At 37.8% G+C, this 22,629-nt stretch overlaps 1 protein-coding gene across 1 annotated transcript in view; it reads left to right on the top strand.

The window, feature by feature from the left end:
- CCDC171 (coiled-coil domain containing 171) overlaps positions 1-21,488 on the top strand; it is a 186,868-nt gene extending 165,380 nt beyond the window's left edge. Inside the window, exon 25 of the mRNA XM_070935543.1 lies at positions 21,279-21,488. Within this exon, the coding sequence (XP_070791644.1) occupies positions 21,279-21,488 (210 nt within the window). The remainder of the gene's footprint in view (positions 1-21,278) is intronic.
- Positions 21,489-22,629: the final 1,141 nt, after the last annotated feature.

Genomic DNA, 22,629 nt, shown 5'->3' with positions numbered 1-22,629 from the left:
GTACTACAGTTGCATGCAAAATTATGTTTCGGTGAAGTGAACAGAACTTGACGCAATCTTTTCATGGTAGAATAAATTCATAAATAAACACAATATCTTCCTGCAAATTTGAATGCATACTTATAATATATGCAATTGTTTAGAAATTCTGAATAATAAAAAAAGAATGAAATAATAAAAAAAGAGTGGATAGAATAGTTTGACCGCAGTGGCTAAATATTTGCATATAATCATCTTATCCTAGAAATAAGAAGCAGTAAACTTTCTGATGAAATTAGATATTGGCTATCTGCATAATAAGGTTACTTTATCTAGAGAAGATTCACTTGTCATGCCTTAAGTGTTGTTCTCTTGAGGATAAATGTAATACATTCAGAGCTCAAAAAACACCGTGATCCTAATCCTCATTCTTTATAAAGTCTTGCTTCCTCTTCGTTTTACTCCTGCTATTGACACCAAATAATGGGCTTTATTGTAAATTCTGGGCAATTTTATAAATATCTGTATGAGCCCAAAGAGAAGAAGCAAAATATTGAAACCTTTAAGCAATTAGAAGGAGCCCACCTGGCTGTAGAACCAGACAAGTGTATTGGGAGAAATTCCCAGTAGTTACTCAATCTTTTGGAATTTAGTTTGTATCAGAAAAGGAGAAATAGAAGAGTTGGGGGAATGACTTAAAGAGAGTGAGAGAACCTGAAGAGATGGAGGAGTCACATGAATCCACAGAGATGGAAATTTGCTAAGGTCAGGAGGACATATGGCTTCAGATGAAGGAGGGAGAAAGAATAATGATCCTCAGGAGAGGCTGCAAGTGAGATAACAGCTGGAGAAAGAGTTGGGCTGTCATCTTCCACAGAAAATACCAAGAGTTGTTGTTTTTGGATGAACATATTCACTGATGCTGTTATCCAATGTATGTTTCTGTCATGAATGCATTTATGTGGTTTTGTGTATGATACTTCATTTGTTTCAGTGATAGGTCTTTGTGTTGAAATACCACATGTTAAGCAATGAGTGGGGTAGAAATGACATGAGTCAGTAAACTTTTAGATAGACAGTGTGGAATCGCCTGAGAATATTTTCATCTTTGGAAATAAGTCCAAAAAATACATCTGTGGGACTTTCCAAATCATTGTAAGTAGACCGAATACAGTTCTTTACTCATCTGTTGAAGGGGCCTTGACAAATGTCTTCCAGACAGTTGTGACTGTGAGGCACTGTGTTTTCCCATCATTCAAATGTAAAACGTTCCTTCCTGGAAATGTTGTTTTCTACTATGTCCTGCATGTGGTGTGATTTTTTTTCGGGCAAAGGGTCTAAAATTTGCAGCAAAGTAGGTGAACAGTGCAGAATTCATTAGTTAGATTAGCAACAAGTAAAATCAGAATCTACAAGCAAAGTTTAGTCCAAAATATAAAGACAAGTAAAGGACCTTGGCAAATGCAGGTAATGAAGTTATTCAGTCAAAAGCACCTAGGAGAAAATTGAGGGTGCCCACCTTCCAGTTGTTAAGCTTGTTGATACTGTTCAAGAGAATAGCTCTATTTCTTTTTTCTTTTTAAAGTTTTTTATTTATAAATACAGACTGAACAAAACAGTAAAACATACAAAACATAAACATATAGAGACCAATTTACATACACGTCCAGTTTATCGCAACTGTAATATATACTCTCATTTGTATTTTGACTCCTCCTTGTTTGGTCTTTCCCTTCTATCTATCTTTATAATTCTTGGTTGACCTATATTTGTAGTTTACTTTCCTCTTTCTATATTTGGTCATTTCATTTATTTCCTAGTCTTTTATCCCTTTCCTATCTTCCAACCAGACATACCACTTTTCCCATACTAAGTAATAATCATGTTCCTCCCTGTTTTGTAGTTCCTTTGTGAGTCTATCTAGTTCTGCACATTCCACGATTTTGCTAATTACCCTGTCTTCTGTTGGTATCTCGTTACTTTTCCAATATTGTGCGTATATTATTTGTGCTGCTGTTATCATATGTATGATTAAGTATGTTGTTTCTTTTCCATACTGTCCATTTACTATACCAAGTAGCAAGGTTTCTGATCTTAATTCTATCTTTTGGTGTGTTATTTCTTCTATTTGTGTTTTAATCATTTGCCAATATTGTTTTGCCATTGGGCAGGTCTACCACATATGATAATAAGTGCCTTTGTGGTGTTTGCATTTCCAACATGTTGGTGGCATGGTGGGAAACATTCTTGCCAATCTGGCTGGTGGCAGGTGCCACCTATAGAACATTGTATAGATATTTTCTTTGTAGGGTACAGACATTGTCAATTTATAATTTATTGTCCATAATTTTTCCCATTTGTCTAGTTCGATATTATAGCCGAATTTTTTTGCCCACGTTATCATATTTTCTTTCACTACCTCTTCTTCTAATTTATATCCTCTTAAGTAATTATAAATTTTTTTGATCAATTTATCCTGTGTCCCTTGCAAAATTTTATCTAATTCAGTTTGACCTTTTTGGAATTCAAATTGAGCCAAATCTTTTTTATATCTTGATTTTATTTGTGCATAGGGCCACCAGTCAATGTCTGTACCCATCTCCTTCAGTTCTTGCCTCGTTCTTAGTTCCCCCAGGTTATTTAGTAGATCTTTATAGGTTTTCGTTTTGTTATAGTCCATGGCATTTGGGTAGATCTGGGCTTCCATTGTTGACAACCATTCCGGAATCTTGTTGTAGTGTGCCTTTTTAATACTCTGCCCTGTTTGATATAATGCATGTCTAATTGTATGTCTCTGGAAATATTGGTGTCTTTTGTCTGTGCCCTCCCATAGGAAGGCATGCCATCCTCGCTGGAGATCGAATCCTTCCAAATTCAGTAGTCTTTGGTTTTTGAGTTCCATCCACTCCTTGATCCAAATTAATGCTGATGCCTTATAATATATTTCCCAATCGGGTAGTGCCAGTCGTCCTCTTTCTCTTGTGTCCTGCAAGTGCTTTAATTTAATTCTCGCTTTCTTCCCCTGCCATATATAATCTACTATTAATTTGTTAAAGTCCTTGAAAAAGTTCTTCCCCGGTTTTATTGGGATCACTTGAAACAAAAATAATATTCGGGGTAACACATTCATTTTAATTGAGGCAATCCTTCCCAAGAGTGATAGCTGTAATTTTTTCCAAATTTCTAAGTCTTTCTTGATTTGTTTTGTTAATTTATCGTAATTATCTTCTCTAATTGATAAACTTTTATTAGTCAGCCATATTCCTAAGTATTTTACTTTTTTCGTCATTTGTATGCCCAATTTATCTTCTAATTGCTTTTCTTGTTGATTGGTAAGGTTCTTGGTTATTATCTTTGTTTTCTGTTTATTAATTTTGAGCCCAGCTACTCTCCCGTATTTCTCTATTTTATCTAGTAACTTGGTGCCAGTTGTTATTGGTTGTTCTACAATGAATACAATGTCATCGGCAAAGGCTTGGAGTTTATATTCTTCCTGTTTAATTTTTAGGCCTTTTATTTCGTTATCTCTTCTGATTTCCTTTAAAAGGGTTTCCAAGGCTAGTATAAATAATAGGGGAGAGAGGGGACACCCCGTCACCCCTTTGGATATTGGAAATTGTTCTGTCAAGTCACCCGTTAATTGTTATTTTCGCTGTCTGGAAAGAATAGATTCTCTTTATCATATTCATGAATTTATCCCCAAATTTCATAGCTTCCAGTTGTAGAATAAGAAATTTCCAATTGAGATTGTCAAATGCCTTCTGCGCATCTAAAAAAATTAAGGCCGATTGTTTATCTATATTCATTTCGTAGTATTCTAGTACGTCAATTATTAATCTCATATTATTTTTTAACTGTCTCTTTGGGATGAAGCCATTTTGATCTGGGTGTATATAATCTTTAATTATTTTCTTAATTCTTTCTGTAATAATTGATGTAAATAATTTGTAGTCCACATTCAACAAAGATATCGGTCTATAATTTTGAATATGTGTATGGTCCGCTTCTTCTTTAGGTATTAATGTAATGATAGCTTCTGTCCAGGAATTTAGAATTTTGGCTTCCATAATTGCGTCATTGAACACTCCAAGCAGGGTTTCATCTATTGAGTGTTGGCAATTCTTATAGAACTCTGCTGGTATTCCATCCGGTCCCGGGGTTTTATTTATCTTCTGTTTTTTCCTCGCCTCAATAAGTTCTATCATTGTAATTGGCCTATCCAATAAGTCTCTGTGTGTCTCTGCTAGTTCTTTAATCTCGGCTTCTTTTAGGTATTGTCTAATGTCTTCTTCTGGGGGTTCTTCCTGTTCATATAGTTTTTGGAAAAATGTTCTTGCTATATTCTTTTTGTCTTTATTCCTGTATTGTATCTCTCCAGTGTTGTCCTGTAGTTGATGTATGGTCCGTTTTACTTTTTCTTTCTTCAGTTTGTATGCCAGCCATCTCCCTGTTTTATTGGCATGTTCAAAATAATTCTGTTTCACTAATTTAATTTTCCTAGCTATTTCTATTTGTGTGATCAAATTTATTTTGTGTTTTATCAGACTTATTTTTTCTTTGATTCTTTTATTTTGGGGTTCATTCTGTAGTTCATATTCATGCTCCTTGAGTTCTTCTAACAGTTTGTCTCTTTGCTGTTTTTCTTTATTTTTCTTCGCCAGATATGCTATTGTCAGACCTCTTATGTATGCTTTTGCCGTGTCCCACAGGTTTTGGAGGGAGGTTTGCTCTTTTCTGTTAATCTTGAAAAAAATCTTCATTTCTTTTTCTATCATTTGTATATATTCTTTCTCTTTTAGAATTTCGGTGTTCATCATCCATCTCTTTTTTTTCCGATATAGAGAATAGAGAATGGCTCTATTTCTGAATGAGAAGGACAAGGTTTTAAATGGATTACGGTCTCAAAAAATGTCAGAATATTGGATTTTGAATATTATGGCTTTGAAATTAATTTTAAGGAATAAATGCATTTTTGTAGGAAAGAAAAAACTGTTTTTGATTTTGGAAATATAATAAGGTGTAATTTATGGCTTTTCGGAGACATTTTTGAGGAACAGTGTTGGGACTTTGAATCAATAATGTCAGTTCTGTTGTGTTTTCTTGGGAGCTATCTGTTCCCAGAAGAAAATGTTACAGAAAAAGATATGCAAAAAAAAAAGAAAAGAAAAAAGAAATGAAATGGACGAGGTTTTAAAAATTAAAAAGAAATAAAAATGATAAACTGAGAGAACAGTTGGAATAATTTCTTTTTGTTGGACTAGCAAGAGAGGCTCTTTAATGTATTGAAGAAATGCAAAACAAGGATCAACAATCATCTAACTGGATTAAAAAAAACAAGATTATTTTATGTAAAAAGATGGAACACAAGGTCAGTTTATTTGATCAGGGTTGAAATGGGACATGTTATTTTGGGTGGTTATTTTGGGATTTGCTGACAACTGGACTGGAAAAATGTATATTGGATTTGCTAACAATTAACATTGAATTTAAACATTTTCTCTACAGTTACTTTATGTATTAGCCACTGTCTCCATGCTTAAAATTAAATACACTCAGTATTTAATATTCAAACAGAACCTTGCTATGTTTACCACCAAACTAATTATTCTAATCAAAAATTATATAATCCTGTAATTGAAAACAATTTGGATACACACTAGTTCCAATTGATTTAGATTCAGAGAAACATTAGAATTATTCCTAAGGAAAAGGTCTCGTCTTCTTCTTCTTCAGATTTTTTTCAACCTGGTAGCCTCCAGTTACATATTTTATGATTAGCGATATAGTGTAGTCTCAACTTCTTCATCTGGAAGCAAGAAGCTAACCATAGTAGAAAGTGCCTCCTCCTTGTGGAAGAATTTTCCTGACATAATATGAACTGCTGTAAAATATTGTCACATATGATAGAACAGTTATCTGCAAAAGGTTACTATATAGTAAAATTTTCTACAGCAATGGTGACCAGGAGGATCTGCACCAAATCAAAAAGTTGGACCAAGAAAGACGTACGGTGCAAATAGACCTTAGATAAATGTTATATGTCTGCATCGTACTTCTTAATCTCTTAATATATCATACTTAATTGTTAAAATGCCACAATAGGGCTACCACTTCCATAGTTGAAAAACACAAAGAAGTATAATCTGATAATGTATCTGCATCCTTGATTTGTATACACAATATTTCCTTTTCTATAGAAAACATTTTAAAAAGCGGAATATGCTAAGCATGTGAACTTTTACCTTGTCAAGCTATTGAAACATATTTGGAAATTATAGTAATTTGATTTAAATGTTGCCTATAAGGCAAAAAGAAGGTTTAATGGAATCCATGTGCAATTAAAATGCAGAACTAAATGTAATCAGACCACAGTGACTATGGCCTTCCTACTGATAGCCTTATTATGGCCTCAGAGGTTGAAAGTTTATATTAAAGTTACTAAATCCACTTGAATGAGATGATAATTCAGTGGTTGGTTAATTTAAACAACATATTTTAAGCATTAGAAGCAGTAACCAGTTTCTAGATTTTGAAGGTCTCACAGTTATTTTCTTTAACAGATGGTAAGATGCATGATTTTCTTACATTGTGACAATTGAAGGGCAAGACTCATAATTCTCTTGGAAAAACATTTAAGGAAGATGGGTCTTCCTCTAGGAATGCTTTCAGGGCCTATTAAATCTGTCTATATCTCTGCATGTATGTATAAAAATATGAATGATTATTTCAGAATTCATATTAGAAGTCTCTTATCATCGATAGGAAATTGTGAACCAAATCACAAAATGCATCTTTTTAAAATGATCATTGCAATCATTGCCATCATCATAATTATCGTCCTCGTCATCATTGTCATTATCATCATCCTGAAGCAAGTAAAAGCAAGTAACTCCAAACTTATTTTCTCTGGACAGTTTTAAGAGTCAACATCCTGTGTTGGAGTTCTCTAATCATCACAGCACAATTTACAGTCAGAACACACAGAGAGCCAGTTCAGACCAGCTCATCTGTTGATTTTGGCAAAAGTCTTTATTCTCACTGCGTGCAGCTGCCACTCGAGAGATGGGGACTCGGCCCGGAGATGAAGGAGAGCGGGTCGTAGAGTTAGTGAAGGCCCAAACGCATAAAGCTGCTGCTTTCCAACAGTTAAAGGCTCTTTTCCATTTCCCTTTGGGGGAGGGGCATTTCCTCCCCCCTCCTGCCTCTTGAAATGTACACACACAGAAATTAAATAAGGACTTCTTACAAGCCACTGTGCTCCGAGCGTAAAAAATCAGTGTCTGGCTTCCAGAAACGGTACCATCAAAATGTGCTTCTGATTAGGTGGCTTAATTACAGCTGTGAAAACAATGTTGATTTAAGGCTCCAGATTCCAGAGCATGTCAGCTGTTACTAGCCAGCCTTGGACCGAAGCCACCATTCTCTAACTTTGCATTGGGAAAGTTACACACTATCTTGAGCATATTTTTTTTATAGTGAAGGTAGAAGAGTTACCCGAAGGAAGACACTTTTGTGGTTTTTGGTGTGGGGTGGGGGTACTTGTGTGCGTGCGATTTTAAAATAGTTTTTGACCAGTTGGTCTGAGGTGACATAATATGTAATTTTAATTGATTTAACTCCGTTTTAATGGAAATCCAGTGTGTTGATTTAATAGGATAATTTTATGACATCTAATTTTCCTGACAGTTTCATTGGCAGTTTCAGGAGATAAAATTGTCATGTTTGCACTATGAGAAAAATGGCTAGTTTCAAATCCAGCAAGTTTAACTTTCCTTTGCCTCAGCAGGGTAAGATACCTTTAATTTATTTTTGGGGGGGGGGGAATAGGAAGGACTAGGCCATTCATTTAAATATGTTGATACACATACTTTATTCCAGTGGAAAATATGAAATTACACTCAATTCTTAACAATATTTTTCAACATTGTAAGTAACCCTTTAAAACCAGGATTTCCCAGGCTACTTTTTCATCATCTAAAATCATCCAATAACATTCTAAACAACTAAAATATAATATAAAAGGCAATACAGGTAGTCCTCGACTTATGAGCACAATTGAGCCCAAAATTTATGTTGCTGGATTGCACAAATGACTTTGGATTTGAACTATTCGCTAAACAACACTTCTACAGTCTTCTAGTTAAGGTGAAACCCTAGATCAGGGCTGTCAAACTTGCCGCCCAGATGCGTCACATGCTGGCCACGCCCATGCCTGGTTTAGCGAAGGGGAAAAAAGTCGTGATAAGTCACGTGACGATGCCATGATGATGCAAGTTTGACACCCCTACCCTAGATGTTTCCCATTTATATTTTATAAACCGGCCTGAGACTTTCAAATGAACAATAACTTGAGCTTATTTATAGTACAGGTAGTCCTCGAATTACATGACTGAGCCCAAAATTTTTGTTGCCAAGCAAGACAGATGTTAAGTGAATTTTGCCCCATTTTCTTGTCACATTTGTTAACTGAATCACTGCAGTTGTTAAATTAGTAACACAGTTGTTAAGTGAATCTGGCTTCCCCATTGACTTTGCTTGTCAGAAGGTCGCAAAAAAAAAAATGATTACATGACTCCGGGACACTGCAACTATCATAAATATGAATCATTTATCAAGCATATGAATGCAAATCACATGACCATGGGAATGCTGCAGTGGTCATAAGTGTGAAAAATGATCATAAGTCACTTTTTTCAGTGATGTTGCAACTTTATATGGTCACTAAATTAATTGTTGTAAATTGAGAACTACCTGAAAGTTAAATACATCATGGTAATAAAATAAAATAATAAAAATTAATAAAAACAGCAATAGAAATGACAACAGAGTGAACAGACCATAGAGTAAAGGAACTATCCTTCTCAAACAGATTATTCATCTTGTCTATCTAAAGATAGGAAAACAAGGTTTTATCTTATACTGCATGATTGGGGGATAAAAGTAAAAGTAACTTCTCCTAGAACAGACGTGTCAAACACGTGGCCCACAGGCCACATCTGACCCACGATTGGCCCAGAGTTATCCTGCAGAGCCATCACAGAGACGGCAATGGACTGGCCCATGCCATCCCAGCCCCGGCCCACCTAGTCCATACCCACCCAGTCAGCTGTAACAATCAGGCCACACCCCAGCCCAGCCCCCCAAGGGCGAATAAAATCCTGATACAGCCCACAGTGGGATTGAGATTGACACCCCTGTACTAGAACATTAAACATTGGTATCCAGTGTTCGTTCATTCATTCATTCATTCATTCATTCATTCATTCATATATATTCCCTTTATGTATGAGTAGGACCCACATGAAACTTTGATAACATTCTTTGGCACAGTTGCAAACATTGAAAACTCCCAAAGGGACGGCAACAGCACTTCTCTGAAGTAAGCAGAGGTTGTAAACATTCACTTCGTAGCACGGTTATCAGAATACAGATTAATTTCTTACATTCTGTGGATTGATTGATAAGCCGAACTATATACAGGTAGTTCTCAGCTTATGACTACAATTAGGCCAGAATTTCTGTTGCTAAGCAAGGTGGTTGTTAAGTGAGTTGCACTTGATTTTACAACCTTTTGCATCACAGTTGTTAAGCAAGTAACCACAGTTGTTAAAGAATTGAGATTGTTTAACTTTCCCCCATTGACTCTGCTTATCAAAGTCAGCTGGGGAGGTTGCAAATAGCAATCACATGATCCCTGAATGCTGCAGCCATTGTAAAAACATGCCCAATGCCCAGGGGAATGGGATAACATGCCACAGCCAACGTGCTACGGCCAACTCACTGCAACCAACTCACCACGGCCAACTTGTCACAGCCAACCCGCCATGGGCAACTTGGTGCAGGACAACTTGCCATGGCCAACTCACCACAAGACAACTAATTGTGGGACAATTTAGCAATTCTATTTAATTATTTAAAATAAATAAAAATCATTTTAATTTTTGTCATTCACATTTCATTCTGTCCCTCCTTTCGCATCCTTTCTTCAATGATTCAATTCCACCATTTCTTTGATAGTAGTGTAACTCTTGTCCTGCAGTGAGAGGTCCTGTGGCGAGATGGCCGTGGCGAGTTGGTCAGCAAGTTGGCCATGGGGAATTGTCATAGACCTGTGCCCAGTGCCTGAATTTTAATCATGTGACTGTGGAAATGCTGCAACGGTTGTACATGAGAGGACCATTTGTAAGCCACTTTTTTCAGTGCCTTTGTAACTTCAAAGGGTCACTAAACAAATGGTTGTAAGTCAAGGACTACCTGTAGCATCAATATGTGATTCTAGCCGATATCAAGTCGTCTGGACCCAGTTCACCAGTTGCCATGCTAAGATTCTGCAGGAATCCTTAGCATTCTGTGGATTGGGCAGAATCGTCCAATGAGATTGGGGTGGGGGGGACAAGAAATACAGAATACTGCCTGAAAGAAAAGTTATTTTCAGCCCACAGAGGCCTAACTTTAGTCAAGTCAAATTTTGTAATATGAAAGGAACGATATGTGGTAGAATTAACAGGGGTGCAACAACAATAACTTAATTTTCTGTTTTCATCCGTGATATACTCTTTCCTCGATCTGCCTTCCTCGTGTTTGTTTCCAAGTGACAGTGTCAGTCAGAGACATTGTTAGACGAAGTTTCAACAATACTGCTTGAATTGCAGCAGGAAGAGTGGAAAAGCTTGCCGCGGCTGCCTTGCAAACTAGATCAGGATGCTTAACCTTGAGGAGAAAGTTTTTTTTTTAATACAAAGAATAGAACTCAGAATATAATTGAACAGGCTTTGCAGAAGAAAAGAACAATTCTATACAAAAGTAGATACATTTACTTCTTTCCAGAGTCGGGCACTTTTACTTAGGTATTTCCTCCTTCCTTTTGAAGAAACTATTTCAAGATAAAGAACATCCATTATTCAGTGCTAAACTGTGGGTTAAACACGAAAGGATGGCAGATTTGTTCTGAGGTTATGAATCAACTGAGACTTTTGGAAAGAGGTTTTAAAAAACTTATATTGAGTTTTTCTACTCAGGTGACACCTGAATCAAGGGAATCCGAGTAGCCTATTCATGCTAATGTTACTTTGACTTTTTCTCTACCCCCCTCCCTTACGTTCCAACAAAGCAGCTGCGTATAAAACCAAGCACTCCTCATATTTGTAAAAGTTCTGTTTCTGAGATTCTTCAGTAACAGTATGTAGATGTGTAAAGGCCACTTTGCGTCCCACAGCCCAAGAGAAAGCTTTGAATTTCACTATTCCTTGACCGTGCTGCTAATTGGCATGTTTTTGTATTAGGGAATAAATATATACACAGGATCAATATCCATCTCTATCTCTTGGTGTATACATATTTGTGGATGTACAAATGGCCTTTGATCCCAGTCTGGATCAGATAGAAATGTTGCAGATTGATCCAAATCATCAAAAGGGATTTTAACTGATTTCATAAAAGGTATATCGCCTCAGAATTGTTCTGGACTTGACTTTATGGTTAGATGCCAAATGTCAGCTCTGGCCACAAATGCCCCAACTTAGCTCTAGCTGGTACACCACCTGCAGCCATTTCCAGTATAGACTCTGCCTCTGTTCAGTTGGTACCACTTTGACTGAAACTATTTTAATATGCCAGAGATTGGTCTGCCCTTGGAGATTTCAACCAGTGTGGAATGTCCCAATTAGAATTTAGAGTGGAGCAAAGTGTTGGACTCCATAAGTAAAGAGGTCTCACTAAAACACACAGTACTTTTAAACAAGCAATCTAACCATAAAATAAAGTTGCCTCTAGTTGAGATGGGTGGCAAACTTGGCAATCTACCAGAAAACGCCAATTAAAAGGACCAGGTAGTAACATGACAGAATCAAGAAGGTTTGACCCCCAGAAGAAACATGTCTAAGATTTAGGATCTCTGTCTCTTGGTCTGTCTGTGTCTCTTGGTCTGCCTGTCTGTCTCTCTTTTCCTTCATTAGCTGGAAAGAAATATCTTCCTGTAATTTCATTTGATTTAAGGTTTAATATTAGATGCTTGTTCATGTATTGTTTGTTGTTGTTCTAAGGCTTCCTTAGAAAGTATACAGCACAAACTTAGTCCTGGCAAACCTTTTTAATTCAGACTGCTATGAATTATTGTCATTCCGAAAGGCTTCTCAAACAGTCTATCAGGGAAGTGTTTACAAACACTCAGCTTATCTCCCTTGAAATGTTGCCAGAGAACTAATTGCCAAATGCAGGGCAAGGCCAAACTTAGCAGAGTCAAAGAGAGCTTTTCCAGAGCTTTTACTGACCAGATGAACTAATTGCTTCCTGCAAAAGCTTACATCCCATTCGCTTCTCTTTTATGTCTTATGGGAGGACAGTCTTCTCCAAGCCTTACTCCCAAGTTGAACCTGTTTTCTTAATTGTTCCTGTCTTCTGGCAACTCTGTGCATGCGCACACTGGGAACAGGCTGACGCTGTTCTTCTGCCTCATTGTTGTCAGATTCCGGAGACTCCAGAGGCAGCAAAGAAGTACCAGATGGCCTTGGCCCTCTCTCTGCCTCCGACTCAGAGCCCTTGTCCGAGCCTTCCCCAGACTCCGAATCTGCTGCCAGCTCTGCTGGCCACTGGTGGGCCACAACAGTTGTGTTGAAAAAAAAAAAGTACATTATATCGTAAACTTTAGCTTGGACTAGTGGTATGAAATTATTACTGCCATTACTGGTGGTTGCACAGTCAGTCAGACATTTGGATTGAATTTGACATTTTTATCCATCTAGCAAGTCTTTTCAAAGGACCTGGGCTAGGCAGTTGTTGTTGTTGTTGTTTGATGGTGTTAAAGGTGTCATTGCAGGATGTAAGCTGTGCCAAGTAAAGCTGCCTTTTGCAATTGTCTGATGATGATTTTGTCAATGCTAATAATGTTTAATGGATGCTCCAGATTTGGGGGGTTGCACGCAAGGCACCTATTACTGTTGGTATTATCTTCACTTTCTTTTGCCAAAGTCATTTTACTTCCATTTGTCTGTCAGTGATGTTCACTATCCAAACTTTTTTGTCTTTCTTATTAACAATTGTTAAGTCCAGATGTTGTGTGGCAGATGCTTGACAGTTTGAATTCTAAAGTCCCAGAGCACTTTGGTTTCTTCATTTTATATTACTTGGTCTATTTTGTCATTCCACCAGTTCTTGCTTACGGGCAAGTGATATTTCTTGCAGATATTCCTGTGTGCCATTATTGCTACTTTGCCTGGTTGTTGTTTGTGGTCAAACTGTGTGATCTTTTTTTTTTGAAGCAGCTAACCAGGTGGTCCACAGTTTCTTCAGACTCTTTACAGAGGCACTGTTTGATTTCTATTGCTGTCTTCTCAATTCTGACCCTGTATGCATTTGTTTTTAAAGGCTTGGTCTTGTGCTGACAGAATTAGCCTCCCTGTCTCTTTCTTCAACTTGCTTGCTCTTAGACAGTGCCAGGACTGTTGCTGTAATTTTGAACAACATTAAGCAACTGGTTAGTAAGTGATGACTGTCAGTGTTTGTAGTGATCTTCTTCATCCAGGCTCTTGATGTTATTTCCATAGAGCATCTTGATTTCAATTTTTACTATGTTTCCCCTGTTGTTGGTAAGGGTGGTCCATTTGTCCAGTCAAACTCCAGGACAGTGTCTTGGCTGCATAATACTAAGCAGGTGTAAGCAGGCTACATGTCAAAAACATCTGCCAAACACATTGCTTGGCTCTAGTCCTATCCTATCTCCTTTACATGGGTGCTCTGAACCTAAAGTCTATTCTGTACATACAGTCATAACATAGCATTGTAAATAAGTGTCCACACAGCTCTTTCTTGTATAAAATGTTTTGAGCTGGGATTCTCCCATATGTGGGGACCAGTAGGATATGTGTAGTAGATCATAGAGATGCTCACAAAATGGTTAGTGTGTCCACTCACAAAATACTTAGAAACTAGAAGGCAAACTAGGGACTGTGTTGCAGTCATTCAACTTTACTTACTTTATAAGAATTTCTCATGGGTTTATGGGAGATTATTGGAAAGAGAAGTCAAGCTTCAGGGCATGTCTTGGCTTTATAGCATGCTAGCTTTTCATTCAGTTTTTAATTGAAAAGAGCTTTAAAATCTGAAACTAGGTGAGGCAGGAAAGTTGGCAGGAGCCAAGCAATGTGTTGTGGGAACATCACCACTCCCAGGCGTTATGGTGAGGACCCAGAACTAGATGTTGGCCTGAGACCCGGAAGGCATGAGTCCAGAGTTCCTCTCAGCCAATCACATTTCTCAACCTGACATACCACCCAAGATGGTTGTGAGGTTCAAGTTACAGGCACACAAAGAGTCATGTAAGCCACTTCAAGCTCCGTAAAAGAAAAGTATATTATAACCTTAATAAATTCAATGTAAATATAAATCAATAAGATTTGTTTCCTGGAACTCTATCTGTTTTTTTAAAAGTTTTCCTCTCATGAATATTCTGAAGAGATTGTACATTTGTACCAAAGGACAACAGTCCATTAATTTCTTTTTAAAACATAAATTCCACTTAGCAAGCTGTTGGAAAGTAGGAAATATTGATGTCTACTTGTTTAGGAGAGTTTGGTTGATACGACAATTTCAGGGGGAAAATACTCTTTGAGTCCTTAGAGAGTTGTCTGTAGTGACTGAGGGTACATATAGTTTTTCTTGGCTTATTCTTTTCATATAGGTATAAAATGGAAGTATAACCATAGATATGGATGAGACCAGAAACAGTAAAAGCTGTAACCTTAGCTTACCCACAGAACTGATGAACCTTGGTTTCTTGCTCAATTAGCACATTTAACACTTGTATGCATATTAGATATAAACTGACCAGAGGTGGTATTTAGCAGGTTCTGACCAGTTCTGGAGAACTGATAGTGGAAATTTTGAGTAGTTCAGAGAACCGGTAGTAAAAATTCTGACTGGCTTTGCTCCATCTATTCTCTGCCTCCCAAGTCCCAGCTGATCAGGAGGAAATGGGGATTTTGCAGTAACCTTCCCCTGAAGTGGGGAGGGAATGGAGATTTTATAGTTTGCTTCCTCTGCCATGCCCACAAGCCATGCCCACCAAGCAATGCCATGCCCACCAAGCCACACCCACAGAACCAGTAGTAAAAAGTTTTGAAACCCACCACTGAAACAGATATTGAGTCTAAAGTGTGACCTTTTTGTCTCTTGGTTATTCCTGTGTCAACAATGGTGAATCCCTTCCTCCCCATGCAAGGGTTTTTTTAAAAAATAAATAAATGTACTTTTCTGGCTGATAACAGGTTTTATAAACGTGAAATGTGGAAGGTTTTCTGGTTGTTTATTTTTGGTATGTTTGTTCGTTTGCTTGTTTCCCTTTGGACCACTTATACCAGGAAAAAGCTGGATCAACGTCAGTACTATTATACTTATCCAAAATGTAATATGTGTAAAATCTGAACCAGGCTAAAGGATGTTTGAATGCATCCAGCTTTACTTCCTGACAACATTCTGGTTCATGCAGCTAGAAATTCCAGTTTTTCCTTCTCCCATTATTTTAGATGAAACGTCTTATAGTTGAGTAGTCCTTGTTTGGATCAAAAATATATAATAAAAAGTGGAATGCTTGCTGTTTCTGTGACATAATGTAGCATGTTGTCTGACTGATTGGAAAACAAGGCTAAATATTTCCATTTCTTTATCCAACAAAATGCAAGGCCCATTTCAAAAAAATAAGAATGAGTGAGTGCCATACTCAATTTTACATATTTAAATATTACATTCAGAACCTCAGAGGTATCGGGAAGATTATCTGAAATAATTTATTCTGATTTCAAAATAAATCTCATATAGTCAGCACTTCAAAAAAGGTTGTCTATATACCATAGCAGTTTATCAAAGATTTAGCATAAGTGCTATTGTTTCTTTTCTGCAGAGAAATGGAGCATCCCATTTCCCCATGTGGCATAGTTCTGTTAGGTGTTAAATACAGCTAATTTGAATAAAGACGCTAGATTTGATGGCTTTTGTGAGCACGGAATGATAACTTATAGATAATGCACAGCAGGGGTAGAAAAATGTTTCAAATATGTCTGCAATTCAGAACCCACTTACGGAACTAGTTCATTGACTAGAATTAAAATTTTGTAAAGGAACTAAGCTGTAAATTTGGGTCTACTTGGTTTTGCACACACTCGATATTTAATTTTGTTTTGGAGGATTGGATGTAATAGAATCACCTTTGTGAGATAGGTTAGCCATATACATTTGATAAATAAATAATAGGTCTGCTTTTTTCTTTCTTTCAGAAGAACTGTGTGGCAAAGGGGTATCATCTTCACTATATAAAGAAACATAGCTACACAGGAAGTTGCATAGAGATGATGGGTGTGCAGCCAAACTGATCAATTATGATAATTTGGGTGACTATAAGATTCTTGCTCTTCCTTATCCCCTCTCCAAACTCAGCAGCTAGAATCTTCTTAAGATCTCACCCTGGTAAAACTCTCAGAAGGTGTTATTTAACTACAATCCGATGTGTATCACGCTGACTGCCCTAAGAATGTATTCTCTTATAGCTTTCTTAATGCAAGGCTCTGCTGATCATGACATAAGATACAAAATTATTTGCATGATTCTGATTTTTTTTTTTTTTTTAAAAAGTGTGTGTTGCAGAAAGAGAGAGAATTATCCAGGCCCTCCCCCCAAAAATTAAACATCTTAACGTCTGTTTAAAAGATGCCATTTGAATTATTCAATATTATATATTTCCTTTATGTTCCACATTTACTTTCTTTGACCTGTGTTTTAGTAAGACCTATTCTTTTTATTTATAATGGCGTATATAATAACATTTATTATTTAAATACCTACTGATTTCTCCAGTGTAAGAAGATTGGAACAGAAATGTATAAATTACATGTACCTTTAAAAAAAAAAAAACACCCTAAACTTAAACACTACTATGGGAAATAAATACTTGGAGCCTTCTCCCCGTCCCCTCATGTCTTTTTCTAATTTTCAGAAAAGTTTTCTGTAAATTTTATTTTTAATCAAATTCTTTCTGATGGTTTAGAGTTCCTGCTTTGGGGCAGGGTGAGGGGGGAGAGAGCTTCCTTTACAAGGAAAGCTCGAACGATGTGCCTTGAAGCTACTCTGCTTTGCTTGCCCATTTAAGTTGGCGCATCACTGTCATGTTGCTTCTGAGCAAACTGGTAAAAAAAAAAAGGAAGATAGTTAAACATCTTGCCGTTTATGAACAGGGAGAGGGCAAGCAGGCACCGTTGCACCTTGACCACCTATTATGAAGCTCTTTGCTGCAATGTCAAGTGAAAGCAAGTTAATTGGGTGAAGCTGTAGAGCATGTTAGGGGCATAGTAAGGGGATGCTAACTGACAGCTGAGTGTCAGCAAGAGCTATTCAACTGTGGCTGAGAGACAGAGACCTGTCACAAAGTTCACGCATGCTGCAGCCCAGTTAGGGAGTTGAAATGTGGTTCGGTCTCACTTTCTCCCTCATTGCATTCCAGCACCTTAAGATTTCACACTGGATGTGTCAACCCTTGTTCTCTAAGCTGTTTTTTCCTAACCCTTCTGAATTCAAATGATTGGACAAAAAGATGCTAATGTTTGGCAAAGTGAATGTAAATATCATCTTTCATTCTCGCTCCACGCTCCCCCCTTCCTCTTCCTTCCAAAGTGAGAATCTACATCGGGCTTCCAAGGCTCTGTCAAAAATTAGACCACTGGAAGGGCACTAGACGGAGACGCGTCTCCGTAAAGAGTTCTGGAGCCTGGCGATTAAAGGTCCTGATTACGATCTGGGCAGCAAAACTTTTGCCTCTTCAGATCTTTCACAAGTGAATCCCTCACCTGAGGTTCCACAAGTTGGACACACAATCCATTCATTCAAATACTCACCCGCCAGCCCCAGCAATTGAAAGGAAAGGAGCAATTTGAAAAACAAACACTGAGAGTAAATTAACAGAAAGCTGTGATAAAGGACGTCCACTAGAACAGGGCTCTCCAACCTTGGCAACTTTAAGCCTGGAGGACTTCAACTCCCAGAATTCCTCAGCCAGCAAAGCTGGGAGCTGGGAGTTGAAGTCCTCCAGGCTTAAAGTTGCCAAGGTTGGAGACCCCTGCACTAGAAGGAAATTTAGGGCTAGCTAGCTGAACCCAAGCAATACAAACCAACCCTTAAAAGAAGAGACAGCATCCTGTCATCGGCATTCCAGTTGTAACTTTTAGAGCTACACTACTGTGAACTCGGTTAGTATTATTACTCTGTGAAACAACAAAATGCCTAGATCTTGAACAGATGCTTAGCGAGAATGATATACTGCCACAGTGCCCAACCTGAACAAAAGCAAAACAAAGGAATATTCAAGATAAGGTGCCAGCATTCTTAATCTGATTCTTCTGGATGTCTTGAGAACTCCTAAAATTGCCTTTGGATACAATGGCTGGGAAGTGTAGGCAGCAAATGCAAAGAAGGTTCTAAGAATCTGTTTATTTTATTAAACAAATGTATGTGGCTGCCCAGCTCACACACTGATGACTCCAGGTGGCTTACAACATTAAAAATATCTTTCCTCTGTGCTCCTTTTGTGCAATCTTTTTAAGAACCTTAGAAGTTCATTTACATTTATAAGGCGATCAACATAGGTTTGGCTTCCTTTTGTTTTGTTTTTTTGTTAAAGGGACTGATCTACAATATTTGCTCTACTATTATCCTTGGAGACCATTTATCAGTAAAAGCAATTGTCTCTGTAAAAATTGCTTACCCTCCCAGCATATTAACCCTTTAGACTGTCTTGGATGCTTCTCTACAACTAATCTAAGTGCATTAAAAAGCAAAGGAAAGTAGGGATACTGAAAAAAATCATCCACTTTAATCCAGAGATGGATTTCTTGAGTTATTCCAATATAGGCAACAATTTTATTACATCCTCCACCAGTCCACTTTGCTTTATTATGGAAGGTGAGGGCTAATAATGGCCAAGGCCACAGTTGCCCTGATCTCCATCCCATTGTTTTTAATTCTACCTGAGCAATTTAGGAGAAGCAACGTGACCATAGAACGGAAACTTAGCTCCCTCCCTCACCATCCCCATCACCTCTACCAAATGTTGAAGCCTTTTCTATTTCTATTGACTAGCTGCCAATCATTATGTTTCATACTTTTGCTGAGTGTGGCTCCCCAAGGAAACCTGATATATTTTTTTTAAACCTCTCCCCTTCTTTGGACTTTAGAGGTTGTTGTTTTTTTTGGTTGTACTCCGTCCTTGTCTTCCCTTTTTTGTTCCTTAAAAAAAAAAAAAAGGCTGGTTTTTGAGGAGTAAAAAAATGTGAGTCCCAAAATGTCCTTTAACCCGGAGGATAAGCAGGTTGATTTGAAGAGACAATAGTGCCAGCAAACATGCACATTTAGCTGACCTTTAGCTCCTACTATTTATTGATGTCATTTACTTAAGCAAGACATTTAGCTTCATCGTCGTTCAGCAGCATCATTTAAAATACAGCGCACATTTGTACAGAAGCTCATCCTTTGCTCAAAGTAAATGAAGACATCCCAATCTTTTTTTAAATTGTTTTTCTGATATTGTGCTTAAGCATTCAGATAAATGTATATAACTTACTGATTTAAATAATACATGTACAAATAGTCTGTAGAGATTCTGTCATCCAGGTCATGGTTGTCCCAAAGGAGCTGAAAAAGCTTCTTGGATGAGAAGCGAAACATCTTCAAAGAAAAAGCAAGAATGTCCAGTTGCCTCCTGAAAAAGCACCTTTGGGACAAATGTGCAAATACCTGACTTTGATGAGAGTTACACAGCTAGGCACTGTAAGACTAAAATCCAGCTGTCCTGAAGACTGTGTGTTTCTACTTTGTCTACAAATTCTTTTTTTTTTTTTAAATCATTGCAGAACTGAAAGTATGACTACTTTTAAAATATCTCCTGGGGGGTAACCTTTTGAAATTGCTGCCATATGGGTGGGTCTTAAAGGTCCAGCTTTTCACCCAGCTCCAAGATAAACTTGTGTAATACCAGGAAAACAAAGAGCCAACATCAAAGAAAATTGCTGAACTATGTGATAGATAGAGCCATTGATTTTCGCCTCTTCCCAGTAACAGTAATAGAAATGGGAAGAAAAAAAGCTCTAAAAAAAGCCCCCAGAATTCACAGTAGCAGAATTCCAAATACTGCCTTATATCTTAACAACTTTATTCATTTATTTAGTTCACCAAACGTAAGCCATGGCATTTCAACAACAGTGCATTGTGACTAGTCTATTTTAGATTCTTGTGTGTATATATTTCACTGAGATTATATGTTTTAAAACAGGAGTCGCCAATCCCTGGGCCGCAGACTGGTTTCGGTCCACCGCCCTTTGGGAACTGGGCCATGGAAGTGGCGGGCGTGCACGCAAAGCTGCATTTGCGTATGTGCAGGAGCTAGGATAGGAAATTTCCCCTGCCGCCACTGCTGCCAGTCCATGGAAGCCAGTAAGGTTGGGTACAGGGGTGAAATCCAGCAGGTTCTGACAGGTTCTGGAGAACCGGTTGCGGAAAATTTCAGTAGTTCGGAGAACTGGTAGCGGAAATTTTGAGTAGTTCGGAAAACTGGCAAAGGTTTCTGGCTGGCCCCAGAGTGGGGTGGGAATGGAGATTTTGCAATATCCTTCCCCCAGGAGTGGGGTGGGAATGGAGATTTTGCAGTATCCTTCCCCTGCCATGACACCAAGCCACGCCCACCAAGCCACACCATGCCCACCAAGCCACACCCAAGAACTTCTGTTTTTATTTGTTGTTTGTAAGACTTACTTTAAATTTAAGAAATCCAGGTAATCAGATGTGCAGATAAAGCAGTGGATGACAGCACACTTTGTAACTATATTTAAATACTTAAAAAGAACATATGTCATCAAAGCATCGCATAAGCCAATGAACCAACTGCACTTTTACAGTTTCTTATTAATGGGCGCAGTCAATAGATACATACAATATACTTTCACCCCTTTGAAATCAGTGGGGCTTAAAGTTATGCGTATTTCCTATAGTCCTCATTTAGCGACCACAATTGGGACCAGCTATTTGGTCACTAAATGAAACCACAGTCCATGCTTACCATCATACTTCACTTTTCCTTTGCTTTACAAACTCAAGAAGGTTGTAAATGTGAAGATTGATTGTAAAGTTACTTTTCATCACCATCGTAATTACAAACAATTGCTAAATGAGGCAATTGCTAAACAAGGACTACATTCTAGAGATAATATCTACTGTTTTTATGAACTAATTAATGGAAAATGTTTTTGTTGTCTTATTTTTTTCCCCAGGATTCACGAAATCCTTCAAGCATCCTTACTGTGTCAAGCTCTTTACCCCAGCTAGATCAAGGCTGTCTTCCAGGGTTTTTGCCACTGAAGTCCGAATCAGATTATGATCTGCCTTTTACCTTGGCACATAATAGACCTCCAATTTCATCATCCTTTCCTTCAAACCTATATGTCATGCCTGCCAAAAGAGCAATGCCAAACGGTTGCTAGAATCTAGTCATTTTGTAAGCAGCTGGAAGAGAATTAATTAAAGTCCGATTTTATTAGGATGTTTTTAGCCTCTGAATTGAAGTTTGCTCTCTATGCATTTCTATGGCGTTAATTTTACATTCTTCATGGGAGGAAGGAGGGGGCCACGTTCACACATGCTGCACATCCCATGCCCAGCACAGTAGAAGGGTCATTTTTTTTTTTAAAAAAAAACTTTTTTATTTACCGTGGTAGCTCATTTTTATGTAATATATTTTTAAATGTTAAAGAATGACACATTTGGGGTAATTTTCCTCAGACTTTAAAAAAAAAAATCAATAAGCCATTTTATTCTCTATCTATCAAAGTTGTTTCATACTTGTCTATTTTAAAACAGGGCTGCAATACTTTAATAGGATTGAGAGAGCTATTTGAAATGTATGCCAATGATTCCTGTCATTTCATGGCAGCCCTGCCATGGTTCACTGAGCCCTCTCTTCTCTCTTGTCAGCTCAACTGAAGACAAGCATTTAGTTGCAAACTTTAAGCAGGTTGTGCAAAACAGAAATGATGTGACTGCTTCTCCTCCTGCACAATTATGTCACTCCTGGTCAATGTGAGAAGGTCAGGTTGCGCCTTGTAAAGCTACATGATACCACTTGCCCATTTGAACAAGTTAAGTGCAGAATCCGGTCCCTAACGGCCTCCTTTTTTTTTTTTATCAAGTCGGCATTTGATCAGGAAGTAGAAACAATGGTGTGTAGGGAGATTTGGAGAGGATGTGTTTATGTGCTTTCATAAGGGCAGTTCTCAAGCCAGCATCGCAGGTAATAAATTTAGTCTGAGTTTCAAGACTTTAAAGTAATGGCTGCTCTGACCTTCAAAATAAGCTCTTTTCTTTGTTGTTGTTGTTGTTGGTAGGACCCAAGAGTGACGCCCATCTTTGATGCTGACAGAATTTAAAACAAGGCCATTGCCCTGCATTTTCTGCCTTGTAGCACACAAAAGTAAAATTGTATGTCAGGCCAAGATGTCGGGGAGCTGACAAGATGCCCCAGTGACATTTCAGCTGGAAAGAGCAAGTGTCTTGCAACCAAGTGGTCAAATATCAAATAATAGGTCAAGCAGGAAGGAGCTGAGTTCTAACCACAAAGAGGTTTCT

This window comes from Pituophis catenifer, unplaced genomic scaffold, assembly GCF_029215685.1.
Source record: "Pituophis catenifer annectens isolate HBS135680 unplaced genomic scaffold, rPitCat1.0.hap2 SCAF_2, whole genome shotgun sequence".
Lineage (NCBI taxonomy): Eukaryota > Metazoa > Chordata > Lepidosauria > Squamata > Colubridae > Pituophis > Pituophis catenifer.
The sequence above is the reverse complement of the archived record's forward strand: the minus strand, read 5'-3'. Positions and strand labels throughout refer to the sequence as shown.